The sequence below is a fragment of the Acromyrmex echinatior genome, chromosome 16 (genome assembly GCF_024713525.1).
Source record: "Acromyrmex echinatior isolate Ae372 chromosome 16, ASM2471352v2, whole genome shotgun sequence".
NCBI classification, from domain to species: domain Eukaryota; kingdom Metazoa; phylum Arthropoda; class Insecta; order Hymenoptera; family Formicidae; genus Acromyrmex; species Acromyrmex echinatior.
The window spans coordinates 390250-412327 of record NC_141867.1 but is presented as its reverse complement, the minus strand read 5'-3'; the positions used below and the strand labels follow the sequence as shown (position 1 = coordinate 412327).

At 33.2% G+C, this 22078-nt stretch overlaps 2 protein-coding genes across 4 annotated transcripts in view; one reads left to right on the top strand and one right to left on the bottom strand.

Annotated features, from left to right (window-relative positions):
- The window catches only part of Psq (pipsqueak), a 64756-nt gene extending 55352 nt beyond the window's left edge, over positions 1–9404 (top strand). For both annotated transcript variants that reach the window (XM_011054507.2, XM_011054508.2), the window contains 6 exons: positions 2652–2921; positions 4167–4296; positions 4764–4919; positions 6311–6649; positions 6980–7430; positions 7851–9404. In XM_011054507.2, the coding sequence (XP_011052809.1) occupies positions 2652–2921; positions 4167–4296; positions 4764–4919; positions 6311–6649; positions 6980–7430; positions 7851–8055 (1551 nt within the window). In that variant the 3' untranslated portion in view covers positions 8056–9404. The remainder of the gene's footprint in view (positions 1–2651; positions 2922–4166; positions 4297–4763; positions 4920–6310; positions 6650–6979; positions 7431–7850) is intronic.
- Positions 9405–9544: 140 nt separating this feature from the next.
- LOC105145127 (mitochondrial enolase superfamily member 1) lies at positions 9545–12196 on the bottom strand. 2 transcript variants are annotated; one of them, XM_011054511.2, is made up of 6 exons: positions 11775–12196; positions 11570–11672; positions 11328–11443; positions 11079–11233; positions 10332–10921; positions 9545–10240 (listed from the first exon to the last, which is right to left on the bottom strand). In XM_011054511.2, the coding sequence occupies exons 1-6, from the start codon at positions 11856–11858 to the stop codon at positions 9930–9932; spliced, it is 1359 nt and encodes a 452-aa protein (XP_011052813.1). In that variant the 5' UTR covers positions 11859–12196; the 3' UTR covers positions 9545–9929. The 2 variants fall into 2 exon arrangements, with proteins under 2 accessions (XP_011052813.1, XP_011052812.1); XM_011054510.2 differs by having other exon boundaries at positions 10332–10924; positions 11775–12193.
- Between the last annotated feature and the right edge of the window lie 9882 nt (positions 12197–22078).

Sequence of the window (22078 nt, the reverse complement as noted above, 5' to 3'; positions counted from 1 at the left end):
CAGGCGTTTTTGCCTCCGCCACGTTTCAGCCCTCTCCACACAACCCCTTTCCCTGACCGCGCCATCCTCCTTCCTCTCAGTTCTCTCTTATTCTCTATGCGTCGTCTCTCTCTCTCTTTTTCTCTGTGAATTTTTCTCTCTTCCCACTCTTGTCGCTCTTTCTCTCTCTCTCTCTCTCTCCCCCCTTTTCTCTTGCTTTCCTTGTCACTCTCTCAATCCATCCAGCCTGATCTGCCATCTCACCCTCCGATTCTCCACCCACGCAACGCGTTCCAGCCGCCACTGACACCCTCCCCTTCCCCCCGGTGCAACCTGCCTCTGTCCCCCAGTCCTCCTCCTCCTTCTATCCCCTCTGCCTCCCCGTTACTCCATCGCGGTGCCACTCTCACGCCGCCGGCAACCACGCAGACCCCGCCTAATCGTGCCACCCCCGGCTTGATTAAAGAACAGAGAGGCCCCGGCGCGCGAGGGTTCCTGCCGTTAGGTCTTCTCTCTTTCGCTCTCTCGTTTTCCCTTATTATGTCACTCTCACATTTCTTGCTTCTTCCGCGTCATCGTTCTTCTTCTCTTGGTCATCGTCCATAGGATCCTTCTGAGCAAGGCCCTTTATACAGGTCGACCACGTGGACGTCCTAACATTCCGAGAAGCCACGCGACTTGACGCGGTTACGCCACGCGGAGATGGCGTCCATCATCTTTCTTCTCCTCGTGACCTCACTTCCTCCTCGTTTCGCCGTTCATTCGTCTCTTAAACTTCCCTCTCCTCCCTCGCATCGAGATTTCAAGGTTACTTCGAGAGGTCGTACATATACAATTGCGAACTTGTAACGAACCTTCAGTCTTTTATACTTATTTTAAATATACATATTTAAACATACTTTTTTACCTTTTTCGATCAGTTCTATAATTAGAATTCGATTCTTTGTCTCGATAAAAGAATTGCCATTCTATTTTAAAAACTCTATTCACACACACACAATTATACATTCAAACTCGTATCAAAAAGGCTGTGTCTTGATTTGAAAATTAATCATGAATTTTAAGAAATCTTAGTGCAATGTTTATTTATATACTAAATAATCATATATTATAATACTATTTTATAAAATAACTCATTCTTGTTATAGTTTCGATAACACTCGATCGAATATTTACTCAACTTTAAATTTCTGACCTCCACAACCTACGCAAAAACATTTGCCTCCCAAATATATATATTTCCGACTAATTCGCACGCCTCGAGTTCATAAAAGCTGAAAGAGAACAAGCATCTTCTCGACGGCAGTTTTCTAAGAAGCGAATTTGGTCGTTGAGAAGCCGAAATCGTGCGGACGTCTCGGATTGATGTCATTGCAACGATCGCCGAAAGTGGATCGCCGGCGCTGATTTTCAGAAGCGACGTTTGGTGGGTGAACGGACGGTGCTCGATGTCGACGCCGCGGCTGCCGCCGCCGCCGCCGCCGCCGCCACCACCACCGCCGCCGCCGCCGCCACTACCGCCGCCGCCTCCTCCGTCTCCACCACCGCCGACGCCCGTCGCCGAGATGAAATTGCACCGCCGCCGGGCGGAACGAGATGCCGGGACGACGAGCTCTCGCGCGAGAAATATGCAAATCCAATCGGACCGGACCCGCGCGGTCCGCCTCTCGCAAAGCGGTTTACCGAAATGAGTATTTTTCTATTCCGCGTCCGCGCCTTGATTCTCGAACGCGGCGTTTCCGCGCGCGTTTCCGTACACGGCCCACCTCGATTATACGATCCCGTTAATTAACGAATTAATTGCTCGCTCGTGGCGAACGTGTGGCGCGATTCCTCCACGCGGTAGAGAGTTAGACGCTAACTTACAAACGTCAATCTTTTAGGCTCTCGACGATCATTTCTGATACAAAAGCTCACGTAATAAATATAAATAAATAAACGCGTTGTTTAGACATTAACTAAGAATAAGATATCCTCTTTCAATTCTTTAGAGTAAAATTCCACTCTAAAGAATTTTTAATCCTTAAGGTCCGATTTTTCATCGTCTGATTATAACTTGTGGTTTAGACTTAACTTTTCGTAGCTTCATAAACATAAAAAATTGTATTTTTCTAAGCTATGATTAATCACTGAACTAATGGTTTTACAGTGTACGTGTGTATGTGTGTAATAACTATAAAAGTTTTTATAATAGTTTTAATACTTTATCCAAATTATGCAGATATTTGTAATTTTAGATGAGCCCTAGTAAAGCAACCTGAAATTTTCGATACTTTACTAAAAAACTACCTTAACGATAGTTAGAAAAAATATCACTTTTATATTATCATCAGTTAAGTCTAACCACGAGTTAATCAGAAAATGAAAAATCGAACTTATGAGTGAGATTCACTCTAAATGTTTCAGAGAATATATAATTTTAATGATTTAGATAATATTTTAATTAATTTTAAAGAAACATGTCTAATGGTTTCAAAAATTATGTTATTAATCTCTCTCTCTCACACACACATACACACACACACACACACACACACACACACACACACACAAAGTGCGTGTGTTCTTCGTTAATTTCTTAAATTACGTAGATAACGTTACTTTAATGCGACGTTACTTTGAAAGTTACACGCCAATTTAACTATCTATAATGTTTTCCCTTTCTTCCACAGTCGCTCTTGAAGACGGCCGACCAGCTAAAGATCAAGGGCCTGTGCGAGGTGCCGGAGAACAGGGACGGTCCGCCACCCGTGAGTCTGAGCTCGCCGCCGAGAGAGTCCGGCACCCCGAGGTTGAACTACACGAAGCTGAAGAAGCACCATCAGAGATACAAGAGACCCAGAATCGAGCGGCCCACATTCGAGCCGCGTCCTACCGATCCGAGACACTACGATCGCTACAAAGAGGAAGAGGCTAACGATTACAGCCGTGACAACAAAGAGGTAACTTTCATCGAGCTAACAGACACACTCTTTAAATCTGAATCAGTGGATAATCGTTGATATCCTAAAGATGCCATTCAGGACATCAGTGAATTCTCACAGTGAAATTCGACTAAAAAAAATTAATAAAACGTAAAATTCCTAACCAAGTCTCTAAACATCTAGAATAAATCTTACTCTTAAAGATTGAAAACTGAGTCACTCTTTTTCAAGATTAGCTCAATCTTCATTCTTTAGAGTGAGAATTCATTCTAAATAATTTAGAAAGTAGTTAACCTTACTTTTTGTGTAAATCCAATCTGTATGATATTATGATGTTAGAATTGACATACAAACATCGATATTGAAATTATATTATCCTCAAACTCCTTTTCTTTTCCAGTTGAATTTCACTTTTTCAGATGAATTTCACCACTTCTTATTGAAATTTAAAGAGCAACTAAGTTTTTCAATTCTCTGCAGCTACCAGTAGTGACAGTATTCAAATTATCAAGGCTTAATTCTAAATTTTATGAATATCGCAAAGAAGTTTGGCGCTTATAATTATTCCTCCGTCGTAACTATGTGAAATTTTTCACCTTACGTCAACAATTTGGATCTTTGTGCTTTAGCGCAGATTTTTATCAATTGTTTCAAACTGTATAAAAATCTGAAAAAATTCTTGCATACTTGCGAAAGCAACAATGAATTTTTAAAAGTCAAGTTGTATTTACTTTTACAAATTTAAATTTATCTAAAAACAAATAGATCACGATCAAAGGCATTAACTATGCCTTTAAAGTCCAACTTGATCGACGAAGGATTATTTATATATGATAGCAATTCTGAGATTTTTTAAAGGGGCTTTCTTAATTTAATTATGTAATCATATATTTATTATGATATTGTTCTGAGGTTTTTAGGAAATTTTCTTAAGTTAATTACTCGAGTAGCAGTAGATAAACGTCATTTATTAGAGCGTGATTTGATATTTAATTCTTGATAGAAGCTCTTATTCGAGCTCAATAAACATTGTTTTTAATTGTAAATTATGCTAATCATAAAAAATACGTTTATATTATGAAAGAATTATCACAGTAGATAGTCTATCTATTTTGAATTTAACAGTAGTGGAAAATTGATCTTGCAACGCGTTGAAAAGACGAAATGAGGCATAGATACAAACGCAATGGTTCTCCCGTGTTGGCGGGCGCGCGGTTCGATCTCGTCAGGGTCGACGCTAAATTCGTACCGGATATTCCACAGAACCATCGGGACTGGCAGGCTGAAGATGAAGAGTGCACGGAGACAGCAACAGCAGCAGTAGCATTGGAAACTTGCCAACGTAATAATAATAACAATAACAACAACAACGGTAACGGCACGAGTAACAACAGTAAGTAGATCTATCGAAATTTTTGCCCCACACCTGGATATATGTCGGACTTTATTTCTTTTTCTTTGTCTATTTTTCATGAAATGTAAATTTTGTAGAGCCTTTTTATTTTGATGAAAATTGTTAATTTTCAATTCATTAATTTTCTATTCATTTATTGAATTTTTTTTTAATAATATGTATCATATACATATATGTGTATACACTATGTGTCATATACACTGTGTGTGTGTGTGTGCATGTGTGTGTGCAACACATACATTATACGTTTTAAAATAATGTATCTCGTAATATGTATGCATTACATTTTGCGTTTCAGTAAATAAATAACTTATGGTCAAAATCAAAAAAAAAAAAAAAAGACAAGAAGACACTTGCGTCGCGATTATTCGGAAGTTTCCAGGTGTGGGGCGATTTACTGTTTCCAAGATCGATTTGGACGGACCCCTTTCACGTCGAATAAAAAGGTGACATGTTCTGTCACACAGGGCTAGGGCATTATGGCCACCATCCGGATCCCGGAGAGGTCGATTTGCCCCCCGAGACTCAACCTACCCCACCCAGCGCCACCCTGGTCGGCACTACTATCACCCACTTGAGGGATCCGGATCATCATTCTACAGGTATAAAATTTTACGTTTCTCGAATACCGTTTCTTACCTCGAAAATAGCGATTCTCGGCGATGATTGCCGCAATTGTACATGAAAATAAAACGAAATAAAATAATTGTTTTTAATCCTTATAAATTCATAAGGATTCTTTTTTTAAATCGATTTTTGCTAATGAACAGTACAAAATGAAACTGGGCCAGATATAGTTACGAAACTAAGAGGACTTGGTTGCGAAAAGATATCATGAGATGCTTCTTCGTTATAAAAAAGATAATAAACGAGAGAACGATATGCATATTTTAAGAAGTATAAAGGACCCTTTTTTCAGCATGCAAATGCAATAAAAATATAATTTCCGAGATGATAACAATTCACAATACAATTTTAAGAGGATAACGTTTAGTAAGCATATGTGTGTAGGTCATCGAGAAATTTTTCGGAAAAGAATAAAAGGATTATAAAAGTAATTTGTTTAATTGTGTCAATTTTACTGCACTAACAAGTTAGCCTTTTAACGCGTTCCATGCCACGTGGATCATCAATGATCCCACGCTTGACTTTCCATTCAGACTGATTTGATGTTTCGACTATAAAAAAAAACGTAATTATAAAATGATTCTTTATCATACGTGGATTCATAATTATGATACATGATGCAATCTGGTACATTAGATTCATAATATATGATACAGTACATGGTGTACATTACATCACATCTTCTTTACAATAATTTTTGTAATTTTTTAAATTATTATGAAATACATGTTATTTAACAAATGTAGCAAAAAAATATTGTGGATCATCAACGTGATAGTCAAACTTATTCACTGGCATGAAACGTGTTAAATTAAAAATATTTCTCCGCAAGATTTCTTATTGGCTTTGCGCGACTTAGAACTTTCGCGAAGGCTATATACTTCAATGACCAAATATATCCAATTTTAATAGTATATATTATATGATCATCGAGTCTTGTTTGGCCCAATCGCGTGATAGAAGTTTCCCGTTTACTCGGTCCATTCAACGTCGTACATTTCCCTCGGACGTGAGGGCGCGGCGAGGGGTAGAACACTACCGGGTTGAAAGTACAGCCGGTCATTAGGCGGACAGGGAATCAAAATAATTGGCCTAATCACGCTTAACTGGTCGCGATTAGATTTGCGTTGCTCGGTCCGTAGCAGCAGCCCACGCAACCTCATTTAGCGTCCTTCCGCGTCCAGTTTCGCCTTCGACAGCGCTCGCTTATCGATCCTCAGGTACCATCGAGGCTTACCGAGTAACTTTCGTGAGTCCCACGGCGAAGATATACGTATACCGTCGCGAAAGTTGTTACCGAGTTTCCTCGGTGCAAAGCGCCAACAGCAGCATCGTGTCATGCCTGTTTCCCGCGATCTGTTCGCAGAGATTCAAAATTGCGACAGCGTCAAGATCAAGTTCGAAACGCTGCACACGATGGACTCCTCGGACACGATCGATATAGATAGCCACATGTCGGATCGGGCGAGCGTAAGCTCGAAAAACGCCGCCGACAGCGACAACATGATGATGATAACACCGGAGCTGTTGGGACTGATGCCATCGGGAAGCTCCGGTCAGTCAGACTCGGGTGAGAATAATTCGAGGGGGCACAGTGGACAGTCCAGCTCGCACCATCACGGTTCAAAGTCATGGACGCAGGAGGACATGGACGCGGCTTTAGAAGCGCTGAGGAATCACAACATGAGCCTGACAAAAGCTTCGGGTAAGAAAAAAGATATAATATATTCCGAATTATTTTGGATAAGAAATTATTGGAAATTTTACTCTTAATTGAAAGTTCAGTTTTTCCTATACATATATGTCCAATATACATATATGTAGAGCTAAAATTTCTGTGGGTAATGGTCGTTGGCTATTGATTGCATTAGCCAATGTAATTTAACGTGTAATTATATGCATAATGACTTGTATAAAGCTAAAAAAATTACACAAGTAGATAGGAGATCTAATTTAAAATATATAGCTCGAATGTAATAATACGAATGATATCATACATGAAATAATTAAATGTGAAATTTTATTAATATTTCAGCAACATTCGGTATTCCCTCAACGACATTATGGCAACGGGCGCATCGATTGGGCATCGATACACCGAAGAAAGACGGCCCTACGAAATCCTGGAGCGACGAGAGTTTGAACAATGCCTTAGAAGCGTTGCGTACCGGTTCCATTTCGGCTAACAAAGCGTCCAAAGCATATGGCATACCTTCTAGCACGTTGTATAAAATCGCCAGGAGAGAAGGTATCAGATTGGCCGCACCGTTCAACGCGAGTCCCACTACCTGGACACCCTCCGATCTGGATCGCGCTTTAGAAGCAATAAGATCTGGTCAGACGTCCGTACAGAGAGCGTCAACCGAATTCGGTATACCTACGGGAACTCTTTACGGAAGATGCAAGCGGGAAGGAATCGAGCTTAGTAGAAGCAATCCTACGCCATGGAGCGAAGATGCTATGACTGAAGCTCTCGAGGCCGTCAGGTATCGACAAATAACTCTTCTTCTCTATCTTGACTCTCTATGTTCAATAAAATATTAGATAGATCGATATATTATACTTCAATGATTCAACATGAGAAAACGTTAATAATTAGTGTGGATTAAATTAAATTTATTTTGTATATTTTATTTATTGTATATATATATATCTTGAAAACTTAAAATATTTACAAAAGATTCTAGTTTCTTTGCAAAATTTTAATTTTTTATAGAGCACAATGTAATAAATCTTTATTTATTGTACAATATATACCTTGGAAATTTAAGATGTTTGTAAAAGATTTTTAATTCTTTTGTGAAGTTTCGATTTTATCGAACACAGAATGGCTGAAACTTGTATGATTGATGCAAATTTCTAATTCAAACTAAATATTTACGTTGCTCTTGAATTTACTGTTACAGGTTAGGACACATGAGCATAAATCAAGCGGCAATCCATTATAATCTGCCGTATTCGTCACTATACGGACGCTTCAAGAGGGGCAAATACGAGGAACCCGTCGTCGGTGATATCTCGCAGGATGGCACCAGTCCACATTTCCATCAGAGCCCTAACCAGAATCACTCATCCGCCCTTCCAGATCAAATGCCTTATCCGGGCAGTTGAAACTTACCTCTTTACTAGAGTATTAAGTTAACTTGCTCCGAACTTTTCAATTCGCGGCAGCTCCTCAAACAAACAACTCTTTAAGCAAACACGCGCGGGCGGCATTCTGAAAGATTAGATACCGATCGAAAAGAGAATGTCATTACGAAAACACACATCTATGATAGCGAAAAACGAAGATTTACCCGCAGTATTAAAAATGGATCGCCGTAAGCAAGCATGTGTGTACATTGTATGATTTTTTTATCGTCGGAACAAGAAACGTAGATTATACTAATTTATAAGAGTTATTATTTATAAAAAGAGCACACTGTACAGAGATCGAGGGGGGTGCCCCAACGAAAACTACTTTTAGCACGTAAGTCACCTATGAAGCGTTAGATGAGGATATTGCAACGGATGACAGTATGTATTCTTGTTAAGCGAAAGTCATACAAAAAGAGTAATACTATTCGTCAATTGACAGTAGGAGGTTATAACATTAATTTTCTGAAGACTTTAAATTCCAATCTCACGTTTTCCATCATTATTAAATGTTACATTAGATTTCACAAATGAATTCTCGAAATAGTGGTTTTTTTTTTTAATGATTTCGCATAATAAGGATACATTCGTGAACGTGTGTCGATAGGGATGAGAGCGTATATATTATTTAGTAGTATCTACAAAATTTGAATACATAATGAGAAAAGTGACATTTGTTATAATATGCGAATGGCTGAAACGAAATGATATAAGAAAAAAAATTTATTGCAATTTAAAGGATATACGATTCTATTTTCTTGACGAGTTGTGTCTCCATGTTTTATTTCACATGAAATTAGCAAGCGTATTTTTTTTATTTATGTTGAGCAAAATTAATTAAAGCGAGCCAGTAGCTTGAAAACAGAAACAACTCGTGTCTATTCGTAGAATATGGCTATTGTAATTCGACGGTATTGTGACATGAAGAGTTTCATGAGAACTTATGCGCTAATAATTTAAAATATAATGGACTGATAATGATTAAGGTCTTTAATTTTTGTGTTATCATTTTCCGTTTCATTTATTCTATTGACGAAAGAGGGATAAAAAAAAAGAGATGAGTTTTCCATGATGGATAAGATGGTAAATATTTACGGAATAGATAGATACGGCTTTTAACAGTTTCTTAGAAAAATTTAAGATTCCCTCAGCTCAACTGCCACTTATTATATAAATATGTTACACACATTATTAATTTATCATGTTCACATTAATTACATTACATAAAAATATACATATAGATATATGCTACTTATAAATATATAAATATATATATATGTACAGTTTATATATATTTTAAATTAAAAAGTAATGCAATCAAAAAAGCGTTCGATTCATATAAATCTAAGATTCCTTTTTTTTCTTTTTCTATTAGATAGACAAATCACTTTTTTATAATTCCTAGATTCGGTTTTTTTCATTTTCTGATTTGTGATTAGATTTGAATTTGAAAATAAATATGTATTTTTTTTTAAGCTATAATTAATAACTGGTTTTACAAGTTTAGTTTTAAAAGTTTAATATAAAACCATCAATTTAGTGATTAACGATAGTTAAAGAAAAATATAATTGTTTTTTTATATTATCGTCAGGTTCTAACTACAAGTCTAACTACAAGTTAATCAGAAAATGAAAATTGCGTTTTAAAGATTTTATTCAATAACTGTGAGAATAAAAATATTTAATAACAGTTTGCTAAACATTACATGTTCATTATAAAATAATGTTACATAATTTTGGGTACTGAATATATTATTTTAAAATAAATGCGTTTTATAAATCAGAAAATATCAATTTTTACTAAAAAATTCCAGTTATCTTAGTTGTATCAGCAAAGTATTTTCGTATTATCATAACTTTTTTTGATAAATGAGTTCGTTCTTGAAGTGTTTTGTTACAAACAAATATTTCCATCGTGTACCTTCCGGATAAGACCATCGCATAATGCACTTGTTCTTAAGCTGAGTTGAAAATCCTGGACGGTTAGGCAGTAGGTAAGCAGCGTTTCTAATAAATACAGGATCTTCAAAGTATCCGTGCTGTTGACTTTTGTACTCTATCTTAATATCCGTGAATTCACTTAAGCAAATAAAATTCCATATTTGGAGATGTTGAATCATCTCGCCCGAGCCAACTTCACCAGCATGCCCCCACACTGGTACTATAAATAAAATAAATTCGCATTTCGTTTCGCTAAGCAAAAGATTACTCTGAATGATGAAAATCTAAGAATATGATTATCACAAATTTACTTGAATGCTTTTTTGCCATAAAGTATACGGCTAAGGCTTCATTAATTCCACCGAGCCTGCCTACATTAATGTTCCAAAAATCGACCCCGTCAAATTTCAAGAATTGCTTGAATAGGACGCGATTTGCGCACGTTTCACCGCAACTCACTCGCACTGGGTACTTCAACTCTTTTAGTGCAGCTCGTATCGCAACGTGTCCCAGGACATCGTCGGGAGATGTCGGTTCTTCTATGAAATAGGGACGCGTTTTATTGAAACTTTTCACGGAAAATATTGCTTCGTCCCTGTCCCAGAATTGATTCGCGTCCACTATCAATATCTTGTCACTACGCTTGCCTATCACATTTCGTATGAGATTACACTTCTTCCAGCTCACGGGGATGGTCGGGCCTACATATATTTTATACTCTTTAAATTCTAGTTTCTTAAATTTTTTGCAAGCACTTCTAATTTGTTGATTATTGAAAGACCATCCGATGTCGGCCGTATACGCTGGATGTCCTTTACTTTCTAATATCTTCTTCCTTTCCTCTTTACGCGATTGGCCTTTCTTGAGCATTTCTATCGCTTCCTCCTCGGTCACTACATCTCTACTATAATAAAAATATATAAAAAAATATATTAAAAATTTCGAATATTTAATATAACAATTTAATATAAAATATTAGTATTCGAATGTGTGTGTATGTGTATAATTTTTAATACAATTGTGACATAAACAACGTCACATAACAGGTTTTAGTTTACATATATCTAAAATCCACAGTGGAAACGAGTTGTTCGGGTGTCATATCCATCAACAACTTCCAGACGGGTTTATCCTCAATACGTGCCCATAGATCCCACAAAGCATTCACGATAGCTGCTGTAGCTAAGTGTACCACGCCGCATTCCGCTCCTAGCTAAAATATAAATAAATCATACCTTGAATCATTATATATTAATTAATATAATTGATAGATACATGATTTGTTTTATTTTATATATATATATTACCCATCGAAGTTCCACGTCGGTTGTTAACTGTTTCCAAAATGATGCAAAATTTGAATAGATTTCTGTAGTCATTCGTTTTTTTACGAATCTGAACAGAAGCTTGCATGTTTGCACCACTATAAAATTTATTATCAATAATAAATATCATCAATCATATAATAAAAACGAAAGAGAGAGAGAGAGAGAGAGAGAGAGAGAGAGAGAGAGAGAGAGAGAGAGAGAGTAGCATTGTTAGTACGTACCAAATTCATTTCCTCTTCCCAAAGTAGTTGCAATGCCGTATCCTTTATATTTCGTGTTAGTATGGATTATTACATACGTGCAGGCATGATTGGGATTCGTATGCTGTTAAAAGTCGATTATGTTAAACACAAGCTTCTCGATAATTCGAAAATAAAAAACAACATAAATATTTTATTATGAAAATTAATATATTGCAATACATACCAATGAATCATTTCCAATCTGCCACATTGATGTTGGAAATCTTACATCGTGCACTTCGATATCAACGATTTCCGCTTCTATCATCTTTCTATATCACTCAACAACACGATATTCACAAACTGACGATAATGACAATGTTTCTGACTAAATAATGTTCTCCAGAAACGACCTCTTTCAAAATATACATATAAGAAGATTTTTTGTATGGCGTGAAATGAATATTTATGTTTACTTATAACGATTCGAATCAAGAATTAGTTACCAATTACGTTAAAATCGATCTTACAGATTATTCAAACATTTATAAAATATTTTTACTTTGAATTTTGTATATTATTATTTTTTGCTTTCTATAAATATCTAAATATACAAGGATAATTTTCATACAGAATTTTCTCGTTATTAAATGTATATTTAATGTATATAATTTGATGTTTAATGTATAATTGATGTTTGATGTATAATTTATTATATAACTATTTATGATTTTAAAATGCTAGTTTTCGATTAGAATTTCAGAATCACTACGTAGCAAGTCAGGCTCATCCTCTATAAATTACCGATATTATCATCGTGATATTTCATTGTTCGCATTATTTTTAGACTTATTGTTGTAATGCTTACAATTAGTTTTGTTTATAGGCCATATCAATTCAAATTCGTAAGCGATATATTTGAATCATTTCTTCGCCATCTATTAATATCTTCATTAAAAGTTATAAATGTTACATAATTAATACTCGAAGTCATTTACGCGATAATATGATATAATGGTATTATAAAAAATTGCAACATCGTCATCAAATTGTTTATTATAAAGAGTAACGTTTGTCAATGCTAATAACTAACGATTTTTCGAATGATTAATCCTCCATGAACTGACGTGGGTCAAATTTCAAGGTAGGTATCATTGCGACAGATTTTGCTACATAAAAAAAAATATCAAAGTTTAAAAACGTTTAAAATACAAAGTAGAAATGTAACACAATAAAAAATTGTTTTTCCGATATTTCACAACTAATTTAATCTATCAGAAGAAATGTGGTACGTAAATGATTCACGAACGTGGATGCGTGAAAAAACAGCGATTCGACGTATTTGCTAATCCTGCATTAACTAATTAAACGCTAAAATTGTGCTAAAATTAGAAAAGTTACTTTGAAAAGTAATTTGTTACTATTACGCGTTACTTACTCAAAAAAGTAATAAGTAACGTCACTCGTTACAAGTAAAACGTAACGCGTTACAAATTAGAAGTTATTTTTCTCAGTAACCAATAACTTTTTCAACCCATTACAAGAAACGGTTGACTTTTCTAACTCTGATGTTAGCATTACCGTCATATAAAAAATTCACAATATCATTATCAAAACGTTATTACAAGGTAACGACGTTCCAAGTAACGCATTACTTTCCAACTCTGGTTATTAGGAATATATCAGAATAGGAAGTTAAAGATGCTGCAGCAGGTTCATAGGCGTTCATTTTCTCCTATTTCTTTCAAGATATTTACTAACAGACGATAATCTAGAATTGAGAATACAGGCGTATATGCGTCTTTCTAGACCTTCGACAAATCGCCAAGTTATACGAGAAACATGTTAAACGAGGAAGTTATCGGAATAATCAGCAACAATCGGGAATAATCCCTCCTACACACGCGCCGGATATAAACAAGTGCTATATGCATCAGTTCGTTAGTGGAGGCTAACAAGCGTGGTTGTCATGGACAGATCAGGTGCGCTACCGCGCTCCGATTGGATGGTGCAGTTTTGGTGGGGAATCAGAAGCACGTGTGTAACAGAGAGTATTCCGACGACCTCTTTGCTGAACATGTTCCCCACATAAATTTGCGATTTTTCGAGGGTCTAGAAAGACACGTGCATGTATTTTCAATCTTTAGTTATCGTCTATCGGTAAATATTTCCTGAGAGACAGGACCGAGTTAAGCAGTACATCTCCGTAACCTCCTGTCCGAATATGTACTTCTGATAACTTCAACGATTTTTCAACTGCTGAACTGCTCCGACTGCTCGTAAAATACACAGAGTGCTAGACTGGCTGGCTGGTTGTACATACTGCGTACACGGTGTACAGTCAGAGAGAAACTTGAGAGAGGATACGAGGACCTTTTTCCTGTAACAGCAAATTACTCCCGCGCACTACTGCCCTCTGAAGAAGTGAACGCTTGAATATTCAAAAAAACAAACATAATTTAACGAATTTTGTCTTATAATAATGTATAAAAATGGAATTACGAAGTTGTTTTTTAATGCAAATTTTTAACCCATTTTTACCAAACATAACTACTAGTATGTAAATATATTCCAGTAAAGTATTCTCTATAAATACTAATCATTAGCAATTATTACAGAATTTTGATCTTTGAATACACTTTAAACTCTTCAATAACATATCGTTAAATTTAGGTTTAATTTAGCAAAAAACGAACTAGAGGCCCTCCATCACCCCCATCGATTTAATCCGCGGTCCTCTTTTCTTTGAAAGTATATTATATTCATCCGTAAAAAATGAGCTACTAATAAATTTAGTAGCCATTTTGTTTTTGCAGGTAAATATATTTTTAATTTATTTTTTTACTTTTAAGTCTAATTATTTCGTTACTTTTAAGTCTCGTTATTTCTATTTATTGTATTAATTTGATAACAGAATGGGTGCTGGCACATTTTTATTTAATGACTCATCATGTTCAATATTTTTATCATTATTATGGACTTATTGCAATATAATGGAAGAATATAACCGAATATTATCAGACTGAAAAGCATTGCATTATTGCGGAAGATAATAAATATGAAGAAATACTACCAACTTTTTGCGTAACTATAAATTGTATAAATTGTATTTAATCGTTTTAATTAATTTTGTTAAATTTGCGTTTAATTTATTTACATATACACTGAGGGTGACCTAATAATAAGATCGAAACGTATGTTTTAAGAATTTGAAATACATAAAAATCTATCTCTTGTAGCCCTTTTTGTTATTTACGTTTGTTTATTATTAATGAGCCATTATAAAATTATCTTTATCTAATTATTTTATTGTATTTTTCGCTAATCATAATGCAATAACATTTTTTATATTATCTTTTATTGTAATCCTTTATATTAGGTGTTGGAATTAATTCGTAGCGTTTTTTAATGAAAGAATGTTATTTATTTCACATGAGCATTAAAAAATACATTAATGAAAGTACTTCCCATCACTTGTAAAACGCTACGAATTAATTCCAACACCTAATACAATTCAATACTATAATTATAATAATTGTTTACAATAAAATATACAACTATAAATGCTGTTCAAAGAGATTTTGTCTTAATAAAAATGATAATATATCGGAATCACTGGCATCCATCTGATGCGAGGGACAGCGATAAGACCGTTACGTACTATAATAAATTGATTACTAAAATCGCTTCTAACCTGACAAATGGTGATAAAAGATAGAAATAGATTCAAACTTCAAAAATATTAATATTTATGTATGGTCCGTTAAACAATCATACATACATATCTCATCTGTAATTGAATTTTTATAAACAGTTTCTGCAAACGCTTCTTCACATCGTTTCCGAACTATCTGTGATTAATTACTAATATTCCGTATACAGCAATTATAATGACAGAGACAGAAACAGGGTACAATTTGATTCTAGTTCATCGCTGGATACGTGAACATTACACGAAATTGACAAGGAATAACAAAGCACTTCATATAGAAGTACACCCAGACAAATTAACAGAAGAAGAAAAGGAAGAAGATAAATTTCATTGGATTTGAGACTATTTTATTGTAAAAGGAGATAGAGAGGAAATATGCAAACAATGTAAAGCAATAATCATGTACAGCAAAGTAACCGATTGAAAAAGACACTTAAAAACTATTCACAGATAAACATTCTTCATGTATACTAAAAATTAATATATGTATAATACTAAAAAAATTAAATATGATTTTCATGAAATAATCAATATTAACTAAAGATAATGCATAACGCAGACAAAAGAATTTATCGAAAAATGTATCAAACATGAGTGTCGCCAAATATGATATAAAAAAGCATTTATTCGTATTATTTATATATACGTATTCTGTATTTTTATTAGGTACAAATCTCGAACTTCCAATTTATCACTATGAAAAAAACTAGTAACATTCGACCATTCTAATTTTTTCAAGAATAATCTGATTTATAAACTATTTGATTCTACTTGGGGTAGCTACAACAACTACAACGATGGAATCTGTAAAAACCACCATCGAAACTGAGTTTGTTCCTTTTCTGGGATTCTTTTTAAATACCAACGAAGGGGAGTACGTTCAAGCAATACTCGGAGGATTGATCGACCAGCACGTCGGTGAAAGTGACGGAAACGAAACCAACAAAACAAAGTTTTCAAAAATAAAACTTTGGAATCCAAGTAATATGAAAATTCAAAAGATGTTTAAGAGATCTCTGAAGAATACAAAAAATATTAAGAACTTTTAGAAATCTCTGAAATATCTTTGATGATTAATTTCTTCAATGTCGATCAATTATAATTGGTCCTTGATTTTCTTTGAAAATTACGATTAATATTCATTTCTATCTTATAGATAAACTTTAATTTTGCTTTAATTTACTCTTTGGTATTCACAGTCCGTTCTTATTTCAAAATCATTAAGTAATGTTTTAAGATGCTAAAACTTGACTCTGTCATTGATTTGTGATATCTTAAAAAAAAAGATGATTTTTACATATAAGAATCGACTATGAATGCCTTTATCTTCCTCTAATTCTTATAATTAGAAAAAAATATACAATTAGTTATTGATACTTATATTATTTATTTAAAAATAAATAACGATAATTTTTTTTTTAATATTAATTGATGTATGAAATTCATACGTATATAATTTTATATTACAAAAAGATTAAAAATTTATAGAAAATATTATTGTACTTTTACATGCTTAAATATCGAATAAATATAAATATTACGTTTTCAAAATAAATATGAAATATGTATTTGTTATATTAATCAAGATTAAAGTTAATTAATATGAAAAATAGTGTACTTATACATGATTGGCCCATTATTTTTTCCCATGCCAAAATGAAACATGAATTTCCCAATATGACCATATATATATAAACCTATACAAAATAGACCTCCAAGGCATGTCTTAAGAACATGCAGAAAACGTTCCAAGTCCTAAGAATATCCCAGAATATTCCTCGGATAAAGTATTCTGTGTGGAGATAAGACGTTAGACGTTGTGAGAGTTTTGCAAATAAAATAGATTTTACTGTATGCGAAAATGAGCGATAAAGAATAATAATTAGAAAACAGACTTTCAATCCCTACAATATAAAAAAATTAACAAATTCTAATGAGAATCAGCAGAGATAATCAAGCGCAAGATTTGTAGATTTTTTAAACTACAAAACTTGCGTTTGATTATCCGCGCAGATTCTCATTAGTCTCATTATTTGTTAATTATTTTTGTATTTCAAATAAACAATAATTCAAAAAATGTAAGAACTCGCAATTTGCGAGCATGTTACCCTCCCGAATATTCAGTTTATTTTTACATGTTACACATCAATCTAACATATCCTTTTTGTATCAATTTGCTGCGTAATAAAGAACAGAGAATATAAGAATTATGAGAAACCCAATGTTTTCATACAAGTCTAATATCATGAAATATCGTATATTTTATTTATTTTTTAATATCTTCATTTTCAAATATTTAAATATTTCTTATTTTATCTTTTATGATTAATTTTAGTATATTTTTGTTACTTGTATAAAATAATGGGAGTCTCCTTGCTCTATTATTTGATTTGCCTGACAGAGGAAGAATCGTCATCATTCCTTCTGCATCATCATTTCTGATAAAAATAAGTCTAGTGGTTTCACAAGACTGGAGCGTCAAATTAATTCTCAAAAATAAGTAAAAAACTATATTGATACTGTTTTTGTAATTAATATTGTTACACAATAAAATTTATTAAAATATCTAAAATATGTTAGTAAATAATTAAGTCAGATAATAATGAATTGATTAGAAAACATATTTATAAAATTTCAACAAATCTTATTGTGTAACAAATTATTAATTACAAAAAACAATATCAATATAATATAATAATTTAAAAATAATCAGGTTACAATAGAGACGTGTTTAACAAGTAATAAATAAATAAGTAAAACCGTATAAGCAATAATATCTTTTTTGATAAATGAATTGCAAAGTGCGATCATTACTTTATACAGGATATTATTAAATTACTGCACTCATTCTGAACAGGTAAAGCAAACTAAACTGAACCGAAAAGTTCTTTACCATTTTGTGATTTTCGCAATGATTAACGAGACATTAATAATTAAAAATCGCTAAATATTGGTTTTCAATAATTTTTTACTCAAATACTATTAACTTTACAAAAAAACGGCAAGATATAAGAATTGTTTATTTTCTTCTTATATTAAAGTTCTGAGAATTTTTTTCAGAATTTGTTAATACCGTATTTTCTCATAGTGATTAAAATAAGAAAATATAGTACTAAAAAAAAGTTGGTTAAAAGTTCTGAAAAAATTCGTAAAGTTCTATGAGAAGAAAATAAATGATTTTTGTCTGTTGCATTTTTTCTGTAAAGTCGATAGTATTTGAATATAAAATTATTGAAACTATTCAGCGATTTTTGGTAAATAATATCTCATAGAGGACTTTTCGACTTAGCTTAATCCACTCTACCTGCTCAGGATTGATGATGTCGCAATTTAATGACACCCTATATATTTTTCACAGAGTAATTTATATGTTTAAGTTGATTAAAATATGTTAGTATATGCGGTAATATCTATATAAATAATTGCTAATATTTATGTACACGATAATTAATAATATTTATATATCTAATAATATTTATATATCTAGCAATTAGTCTGCAGCATAGTCCATTCATTCCAAAGCAATGGATTTGTGAGATATAATTATTTCTGTGATATTCTCAATATAAACATTTGATCTTTAGATAAATAATAATTATCGAAATAAAAGTAGATATTCAAATATTAATTCTCTCATTAGAATAAATAATATAAAATCTATTATCATAGTATTTACTATTTAAAAAAAATTTAAATCTTCATTTTATTAATGATGATAATCAACAAAAAAAGGTTACACATGTATCTGATATAATTTTTTTTCACAAATCCATTACTTTAAAATTAAAATAATTTATGACTCACAAGTCTGATGCGCAGCACAGCGGAGTTGAAATATTAATCTGTAAAATATAAATATATTCAAATATTAAAAAGCAATCCCCAAAAATATGTCTCAAAAAATAGATACTATACACGTTAAATTTTTACTCCTTTCAAAATATTCCTTTAAAATAATAAAAATTAGATTAATTTCAAAAAGTTATTTAGATATTAATTTTTATAAAATTGGATAAGTAAATCTAATCGCTCAATTTACTTGTTTATTTAAATAACACTGTTTATATATGTTATTTAAATAATTGCAAATCCTGTCTTCCACAATTTCAAATATTTAAATAGTAAATACATTAAATATTATTTAAAAATATTAAAATATATGGTAACAAATATTCTAGTATCTCAAAATAAAATAAAATAAAAAATAATACATAAATTATAAATAGATCTCATGCTATTATAATTTCGTTGAGTTCACGATTTCTAACGCTATAGACACGTGAGAATTAAGATACCTTATGTACCGCACGTTGCGATTTATTTCTCCGAAAATAAGGATCAGTATTGCGTTCTTACGGTATTCGAATCCGAGCTCAGCGAAATTACAACGATCTACCCTCAATTACAAGACACTCACCCACGGTTGCTCCGCCGTTGCCTGATACCATCCCGGCCCTCCTCCTCCTCTCTCTTTCTCACTTTCTTTCTCGTCGTTGCTCCAAATTCTTATTATTGATTTGCACACACACACACACACACACTATACACATCGACACACGCGACGCAACTTTGTTTCGCGGAGCAGGGATAGCCGATCGTTCACATATCACTATCGCACGATACTCATAACGACGTACACGACACTCCCGTTAATCGCGTAGAACTGTTAATCGCAAAAAGCACCTCATTAAATCATAATGGAGAAATAACACGCGGAAATCTCGCTCGAGAGAGCTTGCGAACCACCCGCGACGCGCCCGTAACGACACTAGTTCGCAATAGTGCAACGGACAAATTTGAAATGGCAGAGATTCGTTGATTGCGCAGTCAACTTCACGCGACAAGCGTGGCTACCGTCCGCGTCGCGGCGATGCTACACCTGTTGCTACCCTGCACTTTGAATAATCATCGAGCAAATTCACGATGATTATATCGTCTCTCATGTCGCGAGATTAGCGAACACGTAAATTCAAACTCGAAGGAAAATTGAAACATGTTAAAATGTCATCAAAATATCACTTCATGAAGTACGACGTTCAGGCGAATTGTGTATTTTGAAATGAAATATAGGTTGCTTTTATTTAAGAACACACAAGTATCGTTTTATCTTCGTTATTCATTGAATATATAGGGATAGAACGACGTTTAGTACCGATTGTACCTCCTAAAAGGAAAGCAGCCAAAAATTGCTCACAAAAGTGCAAATTCACATGAATATTTCATCGGTCAATAAATTTACCCATTTCTGTAATTTTTATCTAATTTTAAGGTATACAATCGATCTAGGCGATCTAACAGCCCGCGTCTCGTCATTGCTTACATAAAATATTTACCTGAGTTTCGAGGAAATCTCGCGTTGTACGCGTCTTGTGAAATCACCGATATCAGAATCGTGTCATGCGATTGACGAACACTGGAAAACAACGGCGATTATGATGATATTACGAATGGAAAAACATCCCGGCACTGTCCGATACGCAATCGATCCATTCCGCGTTTGCGACGACATTTTACTAATGATTTTGAAACGTGACGTCACCTCGATCACCTTCATGTCGCTCACCCCCACCGGCACGTCAATTCAATTGTTTAATTCGACCGCGAATTCAAAAATATGCAATCCAGATTTAACGTCGTATTCGATGATTTTTGCGAAGCAAAAATTGTTAATTGAGGTATTGATTCGTCACAATTTTCCAATTTTCGTTACATGAATCGAACGATCCGATGATTCACGTATTACTTCATGTTAATGAGCGAATCGTGTTCACATAGATTTGAAAAAGCAACGAATCATGATAGAAGAGAGAGAATTAAAAAGATTAGAGAGATTATTATGAAACTGTTTAGAATGTGAATGTCGATCAGAATTATTCCATTTTCCCTTAAAAAACAATAGAAATCTAAGAAGTAATCGAATAACTCCGATCGGAATCCATTCCGAATAATTTAATAATATATATCCTTCAAATATTTAAATAGTAAAGATATTAAATATTATAAGAAATTTATACCAAAAGAAATTTAGAAATATTAAAATTTTCAAAAATATTAAATATATTCTAACACCAAGGATATTATGAAATTATTCGGAATGGAATTATTTAATTATTCTCTAAATTTCTATTGTGTTTTCTTGGAGAAAAGCAATAATACAAGCCACACGCAATCACTGGCGTCCATCTGACGTGAGGGACAGCGATGAGGCTTTTTCAAATAATAAATTGATCACTGAAATATATTTGCAATTCTGTAATGTTAAAAATGTAAATATCAAAAAGCATGCAAGAAGTTAATATTTAACCATTGCCTCAGTCAAAGTTCCAATCTTTATAACTTATTTAATAAATGTGTATACTAATAAAATAAACTAAATAAAAACGAAGAAAATTGACGATTATTCTCAACATCAAATTTTTAATTAGAAATTATTTAAAATTATTAATGATATTCAAAATAAAATCTAAATTAAAAAAAAGTTTCAAAATTAAATACTTATCAAACTTATTACTTATCAACAAACAATTTTTATTATATATATTTCATCAATTTCATATAATATACATCAATTTCGCAACAATTTGGTTTATTATGACAAGATAAATGCTATCTGTATTGAATAGATATTTAATACGGATATATATATTCCAATAAATTTATTAGTAATCGTTGTGTAAGTTACAAAAGTATGATGGCATTTATCTGGACATAGTTTACATAAATTTTATATTACGTATTTAATATTACTGTGTATACATTCATTAATAAATAACAATAAAATTAATTATAATATTAAGCGCGTTACATAATTTATGCGTATAGAATTTTACAAAAAA